This window comes from Odontesthes bonariensis, chromosome 8, assembly GCF_027942865.1.
Source record: "Odontesthes bonariensis isolate fOdoBon6 chromosome 8, fOdoBon6.hap1, whole genome shotgun sequence".
NCBI lineage: Eukaryota > Metazoa > Chordata > Actinopteri > Atheriniformes > Atherinopsidae > Odontesthes > Odontesthes bonariensis.
This window is the reverse complement of record NC_134513.1, coordinates 1,320,783-1,336,961: the sequence shown is the minus strand read 5'-3', so window position 1 is coordinate 1,336,961 and position 16,179 is coordinate 1,320,783. Positions and strand designations below refer to the sequence as shown.

At 43.4% G+C, this 16,179-nt stretch overlaps 1 protein-coding gene across 9 annotated transcripts in view; it reads left to right on the top strand.

Annotated features, from left to right (window-relative positions):
- sox5 (SRY-box transcription factor 5) overlaps window positions 1-16,179 on the top strand; it is a 121,757-nt gene that overhangs the window by 81,071 nt on the left and 24,507 nt on the right. For 7 of the 9 annotated variants that reach the window (XM_075471278.1, XM_075471276.1, XM_075471280.1 and 4 more), the window contains 2 exons: window positions 9,621-9,747; window positions 13,871-13,962. In XM_075471278.1, coding sequence (XP_075327393.1) covers window positions 9,621-9,747; window positions 13,871-13,962 — 219 coding nt within the window. The remainder of the gene's footprint in view (window positions 1-9,620; window positions 9,748-13,870; window positions 13,963-16,179) is intronic. The other 2 variants (XM_075471281.1, XM_075471274.1) reach the window with 1 other exon arrangement.

Here is a 16,179-nt window from a genome sequence, read left to right as displayed (position 1 = left end):
CTGCTCCATAGCAACCACCTTAACATCGGTACAAAACGTTTTATTGTTCGGTTTTTTCCAAGGAGATACAGAAACCTTTGGCGAAACTAATAAACGAAAGATCGTTCACATTCTCTGAACGAATATTATGAAAATATTACGCACAGTTCTCGCTGGAAATGCCATCGAAATGCATTCAAATGCAGATGCTTTCTTAAAATGTGTTTTTCACAGAAAAAAAAAGGTCGACAGTCGGCCATTTTCTTTTTTTAGCTGAGGGAAACTTGATAGTACTGTAAATGAATGGATGAATGTAAATGAATAGGCCAAATAAAACGTGGTATTGTCACAATTTTAGGGGCCAAATTGTGACACGTTTTCCCTTGTGGACCAACGTAGCTATCACACGTTTTGCTGTGAGACCGGGTTGAAAGGACACAAGAAGTGGGCTGAAAATCAGTGGCAGCAGGTCTGATGGAGGGATGAATCCTCCCCAGAGCCCGGAGCTCAACATTACTGAAGCAGTGTGGGAATATGGTTGACAATAAGCAAGGTCATGAGGTCAGTACTGCCCGTAGCACCATGCTGAGATATGCCAAGTTTTCAGCTAACAACTCTTTGGGAATCACCTTGTTGCTGCAGAAATCCTGTTTTCTGTCTGTCACACTGTGTTATCTTTGCTGTTTTTCTAAAGAAATGGGAACAGATGATGCGTCTCTGTGACAGGCTGCTTGGGAACAAAGTGAACTAAAGATCCAGTTTAACAAGTCGACTGAAAATGAGTGAGTGTGTCCAAAGAAAAGCTCTGAAAGACCTTCGGAAAGCCTGCAGAACACTTTAAACGATTACAGCACAGTCTGGCTGCTTGGAGGGAGAATATAAAGCGATGGGGGGGTGGGGGGGTGGCTGAGGGCAGCTCTGTGTGTCAATATGTTGGTACAAGCACAGACACCTGTGTGTGCACCCCAGCCGCGGCCACCTGAACGCCGCCCTGCATCCTCAGCAGACTGGGCCCACAGCCACGGTCCACACAAAGTTAATGGAGCCGTATTAAAAGCCCCGCTTCCCTTTCTCTCTCTGCCCAAATTAATTATTGGTTGCATTGCTCGCGCGTCCCCTCTTCAGCAATAGGTCGCCCAGGCCTTGCATTAATTGCCGCGGCATATGGTCGCCGGCAGATTTTAGCTGTGGGACTCGCACTTTAGCGGGGGCTATTTTCTCGCGCGCTCAGATGCGAGCCATATTGCGCGGCGCTGGCAGCCATTGTTCGGCGCATTAACTTCATAGAGCTAATTACTCCCCGATAATAACTTTACCTTGGAGTTTTAAAGCGTGCCGCGTGCCAACCAACCTGTTTCACACCCCATATGTTAATTAGTGGCCACATCTTCATTATGCCGCAGCGGCGCTTTAAGTTCAAGCTGTGCCGCCTGGCGCGTGGCGAGCGCAGCCTCCACTGGCTGCCAATTATCCCACTCTTCCTCCCCTCTTCCTCCCCTTCGTCTTCCTCTCCGGTTCCTTCTCTGCCTGCCGTTTCTTTCCCGAGGAGTCGTCTCGCCCTGAGAAAGTTTCTCACTTTCTCCCTGTACATGCATGTGACTTCTCCTCCTCCCTCTGAGTGTCTCTCTTTGGCTGTGTTACATACTGCATACTGCATACTGCATACTACATACTGCATACTGCATACTGCATACTACATGCTGCATACTACATACTGCATACTGCATACTCCATACTGCATACTGCATACTGCATACTGCATACTACATACTGCATACTACATACTACATACTGCATACTACATACTACATACTGCATACTACATACTGCATACTACATACTGCATACTGCATACTCCATACTGCATACTGCATACTGCATACTGCATACTACATACTGCATACTACATACTACATACTGCATACTACATACTACATACTGCATACTACATACTGCATACTACATACTACATACTGCATACTACATACTACATACTGCATACTGCATACTGCATACTGCATACTACATACTACATACTGCATACTGCATACTCCATACTGCATACTGCATACTGCATACTGCATACTACATACTGCATACTGCATACTACATACTGCATACTGCATACTACATACTACATACTGCATACTACATACTGCATACTACATACAACATAAAACATACTGCATACTACATACTACATACTGCATACTGCATACTGCATACTACATACTACATACTGCATACTGCATACTACATACTACATACTACATACTGCATACTACATACTGCATACTGCATACTACATACTGCATACTACATACTGCATACTACATACTGCATACTGCATACTACATACTGCATACTACATACTGCATACTACATACTACATACTGCATACTACATACTGCATACTGCATACTACATACTACATACTGCATACTACATACTGCATACTGCATACTACATACTGCATACTACATACTGCATACTACATACTACATACTGCATACTGCATACTGCATACTGCATACTACATACTACATACTGCATACTACATACTGCATACTACATACTACATACTGCATACTACATACTGCATACTGCATACTGCATACTGCATACTACATACTGCATACTACATACTGCATACAGCATACTGCATACTGCATACTACATACTGCATACTGCATACTACATACTGCATACTACATACTACATACTGCATACTACATACTGCATACTGCATACTACATACTACATACTGCATACTACATACTGCATACTACATACTACATACTGCATACTACATACTGCATACTGCATACTGCATACTACATACTGCATACTACATACTGCATACAGCATACTGCATACTGCATACTACATACTGCATACTGCATACTACATACTGCATACTACATACTACATACTACATACTACATACTGCATACTACATACTGCATACTGCATACTACATACTACATACTGCATACTGCATACTACATACTGCATACTGCATACTACATACTGCATACTACATACTGCATACTACATACTACATACTGCATACTACATACTGCATACTGCATACTACATACTACATACTGCATACTACATACTGCATACCAAATACTACATACTGCATACTACATACTGCATACTACATACTGCATACTACATACTACATACTTCCATACTAAATACTTCCATACTGCATACTGCATACTACATACTGTATACTACATACTACATACTTCCATACTACATACTACATACTGCATACTGCATACTACATACTACATACTGCATACTGCATACTGCATACTACATACTGCATACTGCATACTACATACTGCATACTACATACTGCATACTACATACTGCATACTACATACTGCATACTGCATACTGCATACTACATACTACATACTGCATACTACATACTGCATACTACATACTACATACTGCATACTACATACTGCATACTACATACTGCATACTACATACTGCATACTACATACTACATACTTCCATACTACATACTTCCATACTAAATACTTACATACTGCATACTGCATACTACATACTGTATACTACATACTACATACTTCCATACTACATACTACATACTTCCATACTACATACTATATACTACATACTGCATACTGCATACTACATACTACATACTTCCATACTGCATACTCATTGATCAGACAGTATGCAGAGCGTTTACCCACAATGCATTTCGCTCCTGCCCGAGCCGAAATCAGCCGGCCTGAAGCTGATTTCCCTTAAGCTCTAAACTCTGTAAACTTTAGCAACATTTGAAACATTTTCAGGAGAGAAAGTAGTCGTTTAGATCCCCAACGTGTTGAAAACCTGACAAAATACCGGCTGTTTACAATTTGTTCCCACGAATTCGGCGCTACTAAAGCTAGCCGCAGTGAGCTAACGCACTTCGGGTTATTTTCACAAAATAAAATACCCGTTGCCTTTTATCATAGGGAAAGCCATTACCATACAATTGGTGCTTTTGTTTTGAAAACAGGAAGTGAACCTACCCTCGTTGTAGCTAGCTTGAAACTGCCGTTTTGACAGGAAGTGACGATCGGCGACGTCACATTACGTTGCATCTTGGGTAGTTTGAGTATGAGTAGTAACCTCATGATGCATACCCAACATTTAGGAGAATCTAGTATGCATCCGGGAACTTCTCGCATACTCAAACTCACATACTAACTCAGAAAGTTAGTAGGAGAAGTAGAAGTAGTAGGAGTAGTATGCAGTTTGGAACACAGCCTTTGTTTCCCGTTGGGTTCTCACTGATTAGAGGAATGTTTCAGATGAGTTCCAGCTCTGTTCGCTGCAGGTTTCTCTCTCGGACTCGGAGGAGGGGCCTGCCGATGAAAGTGCCGGGCTTCTGGCTCTCCACGTCAGCAGCAGTGTGATGCTCTGTCTTTGACTGCTGCAGGTTTTCATGTTCGCTTTGGGCCTGATGAGAAAGAGAAGCTGAGCAGCGCGTTATTCCCCAAAGCGCCTGCCGTTTCAGATCTGCCTCTCGCTTTATGTGGGATCTGGAGATAGGCTGATAGATCTGGCCTTGCTCTCACTTCCCGTCGCTCACAATTACTTTTCTTTCCCTTCTATCGGCTCCACTCTTTGTCTCTGATTCGCTCTTCTTTGTTTCAAAGTTTACATTGTGATCACAGGGCCGACGCACAAAGCTGCAGATTCACTTTAAGGTGTTGTATTATTCTGCATCAGGAAGAATATGAGATGAAATCCTTCTGGAGATGTGAGGGAATGTGAATAAGAAGGATCACACACAGCAAGTGGAGTCCCTGCTTCTGCAGACAAACTCCTCCATCTTTAAAGTCTGACTCAACTGCTTTAGCAGCAGCGTACGGGAGGGAGAGATTGGCTGTGTTCGAAACCGCCTACTACATACTACAAACTACATACTACATACTACATACTGCATACTACATACTACATACTACATACTACATACTGCATACTACATACTACATACTACATACTGCATACTGCATACTACCATACTACCATACTACATACTCATCGATCAGACAGTATGCAGAGCGTTTACCCACAATGCATTTCGCTCCTGCCCGAGCCGAAATCAGCTGGCCTGAAGCTGATTTCCCTTAAGCTCTAAACTCTGTAAACTTTAGCAACATTTGAAACATTTTCAGGTGAGAAAGTAGTCGTTTAGATCCCCAACATGTTGAAAACCTGACAAAATACCGGCTGTTTACAATTTTGTTCCCACGAATTCGGCGCTACTAAAGCTAGCCGCAGTGAGCTAACGCACTTCCTGTTATTTTCACAAAATAAAATACCCGTTGCCTTTTATCATAGGGAAAGCCATTACCATACAATTGGTGCTTTTGTTTTGAAAACAGGAAGTGAACCTACCCTCGTTGTAGCTAGCTCGAAACTGCCGTTTTGACAGGAAATGACGATCGGCGACGTCACGTTACGTTGCATCTTGGGTAGTTTGAGTATGAGTAGTAACCTCATGATGCATACCCAACATTTAGGAGAATCTAGTATGCATCCGGGAACTTAAAAAAAGTTAAAGTTAGTAGGAGTAGTAGGAGAAGTATGCGGTTTCGAACACAGCCATTCTCCTGTGTGTCTTCTTCTCGTCCTTTTGTTCCCTTTTTCCCGCCGTCTGATTGTTTTCTCCCGTGTTGTGCAACAGTCCTACAGGCGGATTCGTGTCCGCCTGTTGCGTGCAGGCTTTCTGTAAGCAGGCTTTTAAGCGGCCTGAAAGACAAGCAGAGAACTTGGATGCTGTCAAGGGTTTTCCTCTGATAATTTCATTTGCAGAGACTGAAGCGACGCCACATGCACACGTCAGCGTCTCTGCTCGTCTGTGTTTCAGCTGCCTGAAACTCGTCCTCCCCCTCCTCCCCTCCTCCCCTCCTCTCCTCCCTCCGGTACGTTACAGTACTGCTAGCCAGCTCTGCTCCAGCATATGTCCAATTAGGCCTGAAAGGCAAAGCAGAACTGTTCCGCCTGTGATTCGTCCCCGCGGGGGTCCTGTCCGAGCGGCGCGCTGGAACGCCTCCCCCCCTCTGATCCAGGCGGCGCGGCGGTTCCTGGTTAACCAAAATGGTGGGAGTAATTATTGCTTTGGGTGAAAGAAAGGGAGGAGGGTTCGACTGCCGAGCCGCTGCGTGCCGACACATCGGAGGAGGAGGTGCGCTGGCTGCAGGTATTTACAGTCCGCTGTAAAAGCTGTTAGCCTCAGAGTACTAACCGCCTCAAGTGCTGAGATATTAGCTGATTGTGCTCCGCCGCCAGCCTTATGATTGCGCAGCCACTTCCATCATTCCAGATCAATTTTCCACATCAGCTTTTACCTGCCCATTATCCCATTCAGCCGCCGCCTCTCCGGCCTCCCGGCAAAATAAAAGCTGCAGAAGGAGAGGCAGAGACGAGGGAACAAAGTGCTCTGCAGCCAGACGAGTGCGGGTCAAACACCCAAAGGCCCTCAGGGAGTATTTAAAGGAGCATTCTGACAATTTAACACACAAACTTTGAGTTATTTTTGGTGGAAAATGGAGGCAGACGCCTTTAAGTAAAGAGAACAAGAACAGAAGTAACGTGTTGGATGAGTGGTTATTGTACAGCAGCGATACTCACTGTTGTTTTCACAAGAGCAAAATCAAGGGAAGAGACACTTTTACCACAACATACTAAAGTCCCCTTTTTGCAAATATGCATTTCTACATAAACAACACAGCCAATACATTTTCAACTAAGGCCACATTGACCTTAATACTGGGATGAGCGGAAGCTGGCGTGCATGTGCTCGACTTTCTTCATGTTGTATTTGTAGTTTGTTGTTGTAATCATAGTGAGACATTCAGGATGAGCATGGTTTTTGTGCTGGTTTTTGCCCTTTTTTAGTTAAAAACTGATCCATTGTGCCTGCATCTCGCGCTGGCTAAAGGAGCTAGCGTGCACGGCGGTAAAGTGTGAGGTGGTTTAACCCTCCTGTTGTCTTGCGGGTCCAAAGTGAGCCACCACCATGTTTAGCTGTAGAGAAAATACCTTAAACTATCTTTTTCCAACTGTAAATGTTATGCCTTTTCCTAAAGGGACCCCATCATTAGAAAAAGTCACACTTTATTTTTGTTCATGTTTCCATGTGGGCTGTACACCACTAGGGTACAAAGATTGTCTTATGGGTCATTTTTGACCCGTGAATTATAAAAACATTTAAACACCAGAAAAAGTTCAGTTTTTTGTTCCCTTTCAATATAATTAATTCAGAAGTAATTACTTCACATTTATCTAATAGCAATAATAAACCTTTATTATGTAAAAGAAAACTGAGAAAACAAGAAAACTGTTGGTCCAACTGACAGTAAAAAAAAAAAAGTGTAATCCTGAAAACTGGTGATTGTCTTTTTGTATTGTGTAACAAAAAATACATGATAAAACATGTATTGAGTTGAGTTGAATAGATCAATAACAGGTGGTTTCATCATACAAAATATATTTTGGATTTAAAATTCAATTAAGTTGCTTTATTTTGGGGCTTTAGGTCATTTCTGACCCGTAGGACAAAGGGAGTAAACACAATATTAAGACCGCACAAAGGGTTAAGCGGGCTGCGTTGCCAGGTTTAACAGTTCCCCCTTAAGGAAACACCATAGAGCCTTAATTAATACTTAATAAACATACTTAATACTACAAAAATGCAATACAAATACCTAATATTGTGCAGTATTCGCTGTATGTTATTTGAAAAACTGTATTGTTATTGTTAGCATATTGTTATAAGCTACTATGAGTGCGAGCCGCTCAGTGAGTATCTCTGAGCATCTCTGGTGTAGAGTGTAGGCGAAGCTAATCTGGCAGCATGTAAAGGTAACAAACTAACGCTGAAAGAGTTTCTTTTCCGGAGGATAATCTGACATCACAGCGTCTCCATCTTTCACCTTCCTCCCTCACTTCCTCTCCTCTTCCTCGCTGTCACTCAGCCCGTCACACACTCAGTCTTTGTGTGTTGTTTTTGGCAGGACGCAGTTTAGTGCAACCATCTGTCTCCTCCTTCTCTCTCCCTCTCTCTCTCCCTCTCGCTCCCCCTCCCGTCGTCCCTGCCAAAGTCACCCATCGGAGGAGCTTTTTCTTTTTTTTTCCCTTCCCTCTGCATCTCCTTTTTAAATCCTGGAAACCTTATGAAGTCGCATGGCTTCCTGCCGACGCGGAGGGATGCTCGGTGGGAGGCTCGGCGCTCAGTGAACTGTCCTTCTGAGGTGCTTTTTGTGTTTGAAATGACAAGACGGCGTGTTTTTCAGCTTTTTAGCCCAGCGTGCCTTCAGAAGCTGAGAGCTTTGTGGAAATCAGGACTCTGACTGGCTTTCTGAGCCTTTTCCACCTGGTCTTACAGTTCGAGTGAAAGATGGCGTCACTGGGGACGTTTTGAATTAGAAATGATTGTGTGGAATGCAATCATTTTGTTCTTTGAATAAGAACCTTCATTGTGTCTTTTGGGACTGCTTCCAAATAATATTGAAATGTCAAAACGCCGAAAATCATTTATCGTTTAGCTGTGATAACAGGGTGCAGGATAACTTTACGCCACTGGAAATCTCCCCTCCTGTCCACGTTTAAGGAGTGGATAGAGGTTCTAAGCGTGTCACCTATAGAGTGGCTGGGAGGGAAGATCTATTTATCTATTTAATGAAGTATGGGGCCCAGTCCTGCCCAACTGCTGGATATGTAAGGATGACAATCCTTACACTGGAAAAAATCAAAGTCTTACCAAGTATATTTGTCTCATTTCTAGTCAAAATATCTCATTACACTTAATATCAGACACAACTGCCTAACAAGCACCATTTCAGCCAGATATAGGGACTTGTTTGAAGACAATACATCTGGAATATCTTGTTAAATGAAAAAGTCTTGAAAACAAATTGTTTTGAGTCATATCATATGAAACAAGCTTTTTTTTACATTTGAAGAGGTTTTTAAGCTAATTTCAAGATCACTTTTATCTCAAAAGTCCTAAATATCACATTTTATTTCAAGAAATCTTGACAAGCCGATTTTCACTAGTTCCATTGGCAGATTTGTTTGCTTATTTCAAGAAAAAACGTCTTTTATTTGTTGTTTTCTTACTTATTTTTGGAGGGGCATTTTTTCCAGTGTACCTCTGCATATATATATATATATTTATATATATTTTTTAGGTACAGGATATGTATGCTATGTAGACTTCCTAGGCTGTTGTGTTTTTGCTTTTTTTGTTTTGTTGATCTGTGTTTTGTGTTGTAAGTCTGGCTGGATGTGCATGTTGTTGCTGGACTGTAGTTTCATTTTTTTTGTTTTATTTATCTGTTTGTTTGTAAAGAAAAAAAACTGGGGGGAAAAAAAAGACTGTGCAGATGCTGAAAAAGAATACATCGTTTGCTGTTCTTACCATGTAACTGTAATAATGTCACATTTAGTTTTTTGCATCTGTCTGAAAAAAACAATAAATTAAAAAGAAATAAATAAAAAGAAATGATTAACTAATGTTCATATCTTTGATCTTTTCACCTGTCCGTCCTCCCTTTACCCCCCTTCCTCCCCCCGTCCTCCCCCTCCCTCATCAGCAGGTCCAGGGCCAGCTCCCCCCGCTGATGATTCCCGTCTTTCCCCCCGACCAGCGGACCCTGGCGGCGGCGGCGGCCCAGCAGGGCTTCCTGATGCCCCCCGGGTTCAACTACAAGCCCGGCTGCAGTGAGTGGCATCACACACAGCTTTATGTTATGTAATGTAATGTAATGTAATGTAATGTAATGTAATGTAATGTTTCACATGCTCTGAGCAGAGAAAGGTAGAGGCGGGCTGTTTTCCCACATCAGGCCAGCTCAGCACTACATCAACATCTCCCTCTTAATGGGAAAAGCAGTCCAAATACAGCCTTCCTGTTTACTCTCTCAGTCCTTCTCCCCTTTCGCTCAGTCCTTTTGGCTCCTTCCTTTTGTCTTGTCTATTTTTTGATGTATAAAAGCAACAAAACGAAGGCGTTCTGCAGGACACGTCTTCTTTTATTTCTTTATTTTTTTTATTTTTTTTTTGGCTATCGCGCTCCGGCTGTGTGGCAATGTGTTGTTTACCGTGATGGAGACACGGAGAGAAGGAGAGGCTGGTGCCTGCCAGGGGATGCTGGGAATAAATGCACAGTGGGGGGGTTAACAGAAGGGGGAGGGAGGGTGGTAACGTGACCTGCCCCAGGTTCTCCTCACATTAACACGCGGCGCCGCCAGAACACGCGTCCAACGCGGCCCACACACTCCGACACGCAGACAGCCCCGACACAAAGAAAGAACATTTAGCAAAACTTAGATGTGGGAGCGTGCACGGGGAGAACACGGGCGCGTGCACGCTCAGAACCCCCACCCCACTTAGAGATTCACAGCTTCCCAAACAAGTCCGTTCCATTTTAATTAGTGGCACGCTCACCCACACCCACTGCCCACGTAAATACCCCGTCAGGCAGCGGGCTCGTCTTTTCGCTGCCTCAGCCAACTCCAACCGGACTGGCACGCCGGCGCGGGCCAAGCCGCCCCTGAGAAAACTCTCTGGCAACTTTCAGAGTGGCTGCGAGTCGCTGCGGCTCGGCGCTGCGGCTCTAAATAGGACATGTGTAGCATTGTGCTCTGACATATTCTCACGGCACTTGATTGAAGATATGAATAGATTTGGACTTCTGAGCGGCCGCCGGCTCCCTTCTTTAATAAAAAGCTGATTGCTTCTTAAACTTCAGACGATGCTGCAGGTTGTACAGCAGTGATGCTCACTGTTGTTTTCACAAGAGAAAAACCAAGGGAAGAGACACTTTTACCACAACATACTAAAGCAAATATGCATTTCTACATAAACAACACAGCCAATACATTTTCAACTAAGACCACATTTACCTTAATACTGGGATGAGCTCAAGCTGGCATGCACGTCCTCGACTTTCTTCATGTTGTATTTGTAGTTTGTTGTTGTAATCATAGTGAGACATTCAGAATGAGCATGGTTCCTGTGCTGGTTTCTGTGCTGGTTTCTGTGCTGGTTTCTGTGCTGGTTTCTGTGCTGGTTTCTGTGCTGGTTTCTGTGCTGGTTTCTGTGCTGGTTTCTGTGCTGGTTTCTGTGCTGGTTTTTTGCCCTCTTTTGATTACAAACCGATCCATTGCACCTGCATCTCGCAAAAAACGCAAACTTAATACAAATCCCTAATATTGTGCAGTATTCGCTGTGTGTTATTTGAAAAAATGTATTGTTATTGTTAGCATATTGTTATAAGCTACAATGCGAGTGCGAGCCACACAGTGAGCGTCTCTGTTTTACATGATGTCTGAACCAGAAGGAGCCTTTCAGGCTGGGGAAATGGGCCTGAAAGCAGCTGCTTTTACAGCTTTCCAGGTGCCGCTCACAACCAGCAAACTGGACTCTGTGCCTGAAAGCGAAGCAGAGCAACCCTTTTCGTTGTTGTTTTCTGGGTATCTCCCTCGCCTCCATCCATCTCCCTCTTTGGTCTGTTTGTCAGTGAGAAATCTCCGTCTGTGTCCCCGAGCCAAAAGCAACATGTTTGCTTTTCTCCGTCCCTCTCCCTTTTGTTTCAGCGACCCCCAGGAGAAGCATAAATATCCACTGGACTCATGTTTGTCTAGGGAGCGAGGAGAAAAGACCAATCTCCTAGAATACACAGTCCTGAAATAATTCTTTAATCCCTCCCTCCCTGCTGCAGAACAGAATTCCTCCGCTTTGCTTTCGGTTATTTGTTTATTTTTCTAAAGAGTGGAGTTAGATGGGAAAATATGTCGGGAGGAACGTCTGACTTATGCCAGGCGCACAGATTTACAGAGGCACATACGCAGGATGGCAGCTTCTGACCGGGCTGCCGGGCTGACCCCTGCGCTGGAGGTTCGGCTCAGAAATGCGAGTTCAAGCCCTGAGAACATTCTCAAGTTTTCTCCAGCGAGAAGTTTCCTGGATGCAGCACCAGCACAGAAAGCCTGACCTCCTCCGTGCACTCCTCCGTGCACTACTCTGTGGTTAGTGGGCACGCTGGAGTGCAAATCAGAGCTGTCAACCAACATGTTTACACAATATGACCATAATTAAACACAATATCCTCCCTCCCTGCCCTCCACATCCGCTTTCCCCCCGTCTCTGACCTCTCTGCTCCCCCATCTGTCTCCATGGCTGTGTTCCAAACCACATACCACATACCACATACTACATACTACATACTACATGCTACATGCTACATACTGCATACTACATACTGCATACTACATGCTACATATTGCATACTACATACTGCATACTACATACTACATGCTACATACTGCATACTACATACTGCATACTACATACTACATACTGCATACTGCATACTACATACTGCATACTACATACTACATGCTACATGCTACATACTGCATACTACATACTGCATACTGCATACTACATACTACATACTACATACTACATACTACATACTGCATACTACATACTACATACTGCATACTGCATACTACATACTACATACTACATACTACATACTACATACTACATACTGCATACTACATACTGCATACTACATACTACATACTGCATACTGCATACTACATACTGCATACTACATACTACATGCTACATGCTACATACTGCATACTACATACTACACACTACATACTACATACTACATACTGCATACTACATACTACATACTGCATACTGCATACTACATACTGCATACTGTAGTCGTTTAGATCCCCAACGTGTTGAAAACCTAACAAAATAGCGGCTGTTTATAATTTTGTTCCCACGAATTCGGCGCTACTAAAGCTAGCCGCAATGAGCTAACGCACTTCCGGTTATTTTCCCAAAATAAAATACCCGTTGCCTTTTATCATAGGGAAAGCCATTACCATACAATTGGTGCTTTTGTTTTGAAAACAGGAAGTGAACCTACCCTCGTTGTAGCTAGCTTGAAACTGCCGTTTTGACAGGAAATGACGATCGGCGACGTCACATTACGTTGCATCTTGGGTAGTTTGAGTATGAGTAGTAACCTCATGATGCATACCCAACATTTAGGAGAATCTAGTATGCATCCGGGAACTTCTCGCTTACTCAAACTCGCATACTAACTCAGAAAGTTAGTAGGAGTAGTAGGAGAAGTATGCGGTTTGAAACACAGTCCAGGAGTAATTACAGGACAGCCTATCTGCACCTCACAACTAATAGCCCAAACTCATCCCTTTCTCCTCAGCTTTCTCCACCTCCGTCTCCCTGCACTCCCATCCCCCCCCCCACCCCCCACCCCCCGCATTCTTCCTCCATCTATCTCTGCTGTTGTCTTTTCAACAGAGTGCGGTTTGTGGGAAGCAGAGACGGAGCTTAGCTTAGTTTAAGAGGAGGAAAAGGTGATAACGGAAAGAAAAGCAAGCGAAGAGGGACGCGCACCTGAAGCGGCGCCCTCCCCCACGGTTTGGGAGAGCGGCCAGCTGAGGGGAGGAAAGGGGGGAGAGCAGAGAGGTGCTTAATTACGGCGCTGGGGCCGGCTTTATCAGAATCCCCTCACCTCGCCGCTCTTTGTCAGGGGTATTAAGGAGTTAGGACACACAATCAGGCTTTTCATTAGGGCCCTACTGGCCCGGCACACAAAGGAAGGCTTTAACAGCTGCAGAGAGGACTCAGGTGGAAGGTGGGGGGGTGAAAGCCGAGGCAAGGGAGGACGATGGGGAGGAAGATGAGGGTAAAAGGGAGGAGAGGAATAAAGATGCAGCGGGTGTGTCAGGCGCACTGAAAGGAACTGTTTATGGTGAAAATATTAAAGCCATTTGTCCCGTTTCTGCAGGTGACCCCTACCCTCTGCAGCTCATCCCCACCACCATGGCTGCTGCGGCCGCTGCCGCCGCCACCCCCGGCCTGGGACAACTGCAGCTTCAGGTGAGACCGCCGCCCGCTCCCAGTGCTCCCAGTTCACCATCAGAGCTCAGAAACAAGCAGCCGTGTGCACAGAAATGTTCACAATCTGGCAGTGATGCTGAAGAGCTTTTAAAACACGATCCGTCCTTCTGAAAGCCCTGAAACACGGAACAAACTGAAATATGTTGTAGTTTACACCCCTCCAAAAATAAGTAATAAATAAATAAAAATAAAAAATAAAAAAAAAGTAGTTTTTGCTTGAAATAAGCAAAAAATCTGCCAATGGAACTAGTGAAAATCAGCTTGTCAAGATTTCTTGAAATAAAATGTGATATTTAGGACTTTTGAGTTAAAAGTGATCTTGAAATTAGCTTAAAAACCTCTTCAAATGAAAAAAAAAAAGCTTGTTTCATGTGAAATGTGACTCAAAACAATTTGTTTTCAAGACTTTTTCACTTTACAAGACATTCAAGATGTATTGTATTCCAAACAAGTCCCTATATCTGGCTGAAATAGAGCTTGTTAGGCAGTTGTGTCTCATATTAAGTGTAATGAGATACTCAATGAGACAAATATACTCGGTAAGACTTTGATTTTTTCCAGTGTAGTGCCTGCTCACCTCAAAGCTTCAGCACAGCAATGAAACGAACCACCAAGCAAAGCGTTTAACTTTGTTTATTTCCTGAAAGCAGCTGAAGCTTTGACTCAAATGTGCTGAAGTTAAGATTCACCAGCATGTGCCGGTCAGCTGATGGACCTCTGATGCATTATTCCACGGTTAAAGGAGGATGATTAGGAAACAAAAAGAGCTTTTTTTATGCTCTGCAGAGAGGCAGAAGCAGACTGAACTGGACCGAACAGAGAAAGTCAAGGGGGGGGTGTAAAGTGAGAGAAGCAACAATTTCATACGTACTCCATACTACATACTGCATACTGCATACTACATACTGCGTACTATATACTGCATACTGCATACTACATACTGCATACTACATACTGCGTACTATATACTGCATACTGCATACTACATACTGCATACTACATACTGCATACTGCATACTACATACTGCATACTGCATACTACATACTGCGTACTGCATACTGCATACTACATACTGCATACTGCATACTACATACTGCGTACTATATACTGCATACTGCATACTACATACTACATACTACATACTGCATACTACATACTGCATACTGCATACTGCATACTACATACTGCATACTGCATACTACATACTGCATACTGCATACTACATACTGCATACTGCATACTACATACTGCATACGGCATACTGCATACTGCATACTGCATACTGCATACTACATACTGCATACTACATACTGCATACTGCATACTGCGTACTGCATACTGCATACTACATACTGCGTACTGCATACTACATACTGCATACTGCATACTACATACTGCATACGGCATACTGCATACTGCCTACTACATACTACATACTGCATACTGCATACTGCATACTACATACTGCATACTACATACTGCATACTACATACTGCATACTACATACTGCGTACTGCATACTGCATACTACATACTGCGTACTGCATACTACATACTGCATACTGCATACTACATACTGCATACGGCATACTGCATACTGCCTACTACATACTACATACTGCATACTGCATACTGCATACTACATACTGCATACTACATACTGCATACTGCATACTACATACTGCATACTGCATACTACATACTGCGTACTGCATACTGCATACTACATACTGCGTACTGCATACTACATACTGCATACTGCATACTACATACTGCGTACTGCATACTACATACTGCATACTGCATACTTCCATACTGCATACTGCATACTGCATACTGCATACTACATACTCATTCGATCAGACAGTATGCAGAGCGTTTACCCACAATGCATTTCGCTCCTGCCCGAGCCGAAATCAGCCGGCCTGAAGCTGATTTCCCTTAAGCTCTAAACTCTGTAAACTTTAGCAACATTTGAAACATTTTCAGGTGAGAAAGTAGTCGTTTAGATCCCCAACGTGTTGAAAATCTGACAAAATACCGGCTGTTTACAATTTTGTTCCCAAGAATTCGGCGCTACTAAAGCTAGCCGCAGTGAGCAACGCACTTCCTGTTATTTTCACAAAATAAAATACCCGTTGCCTTTTATCATAGGGAAAGCCATTACCATACAATTGGTGCTTTTGTTTTGAAAA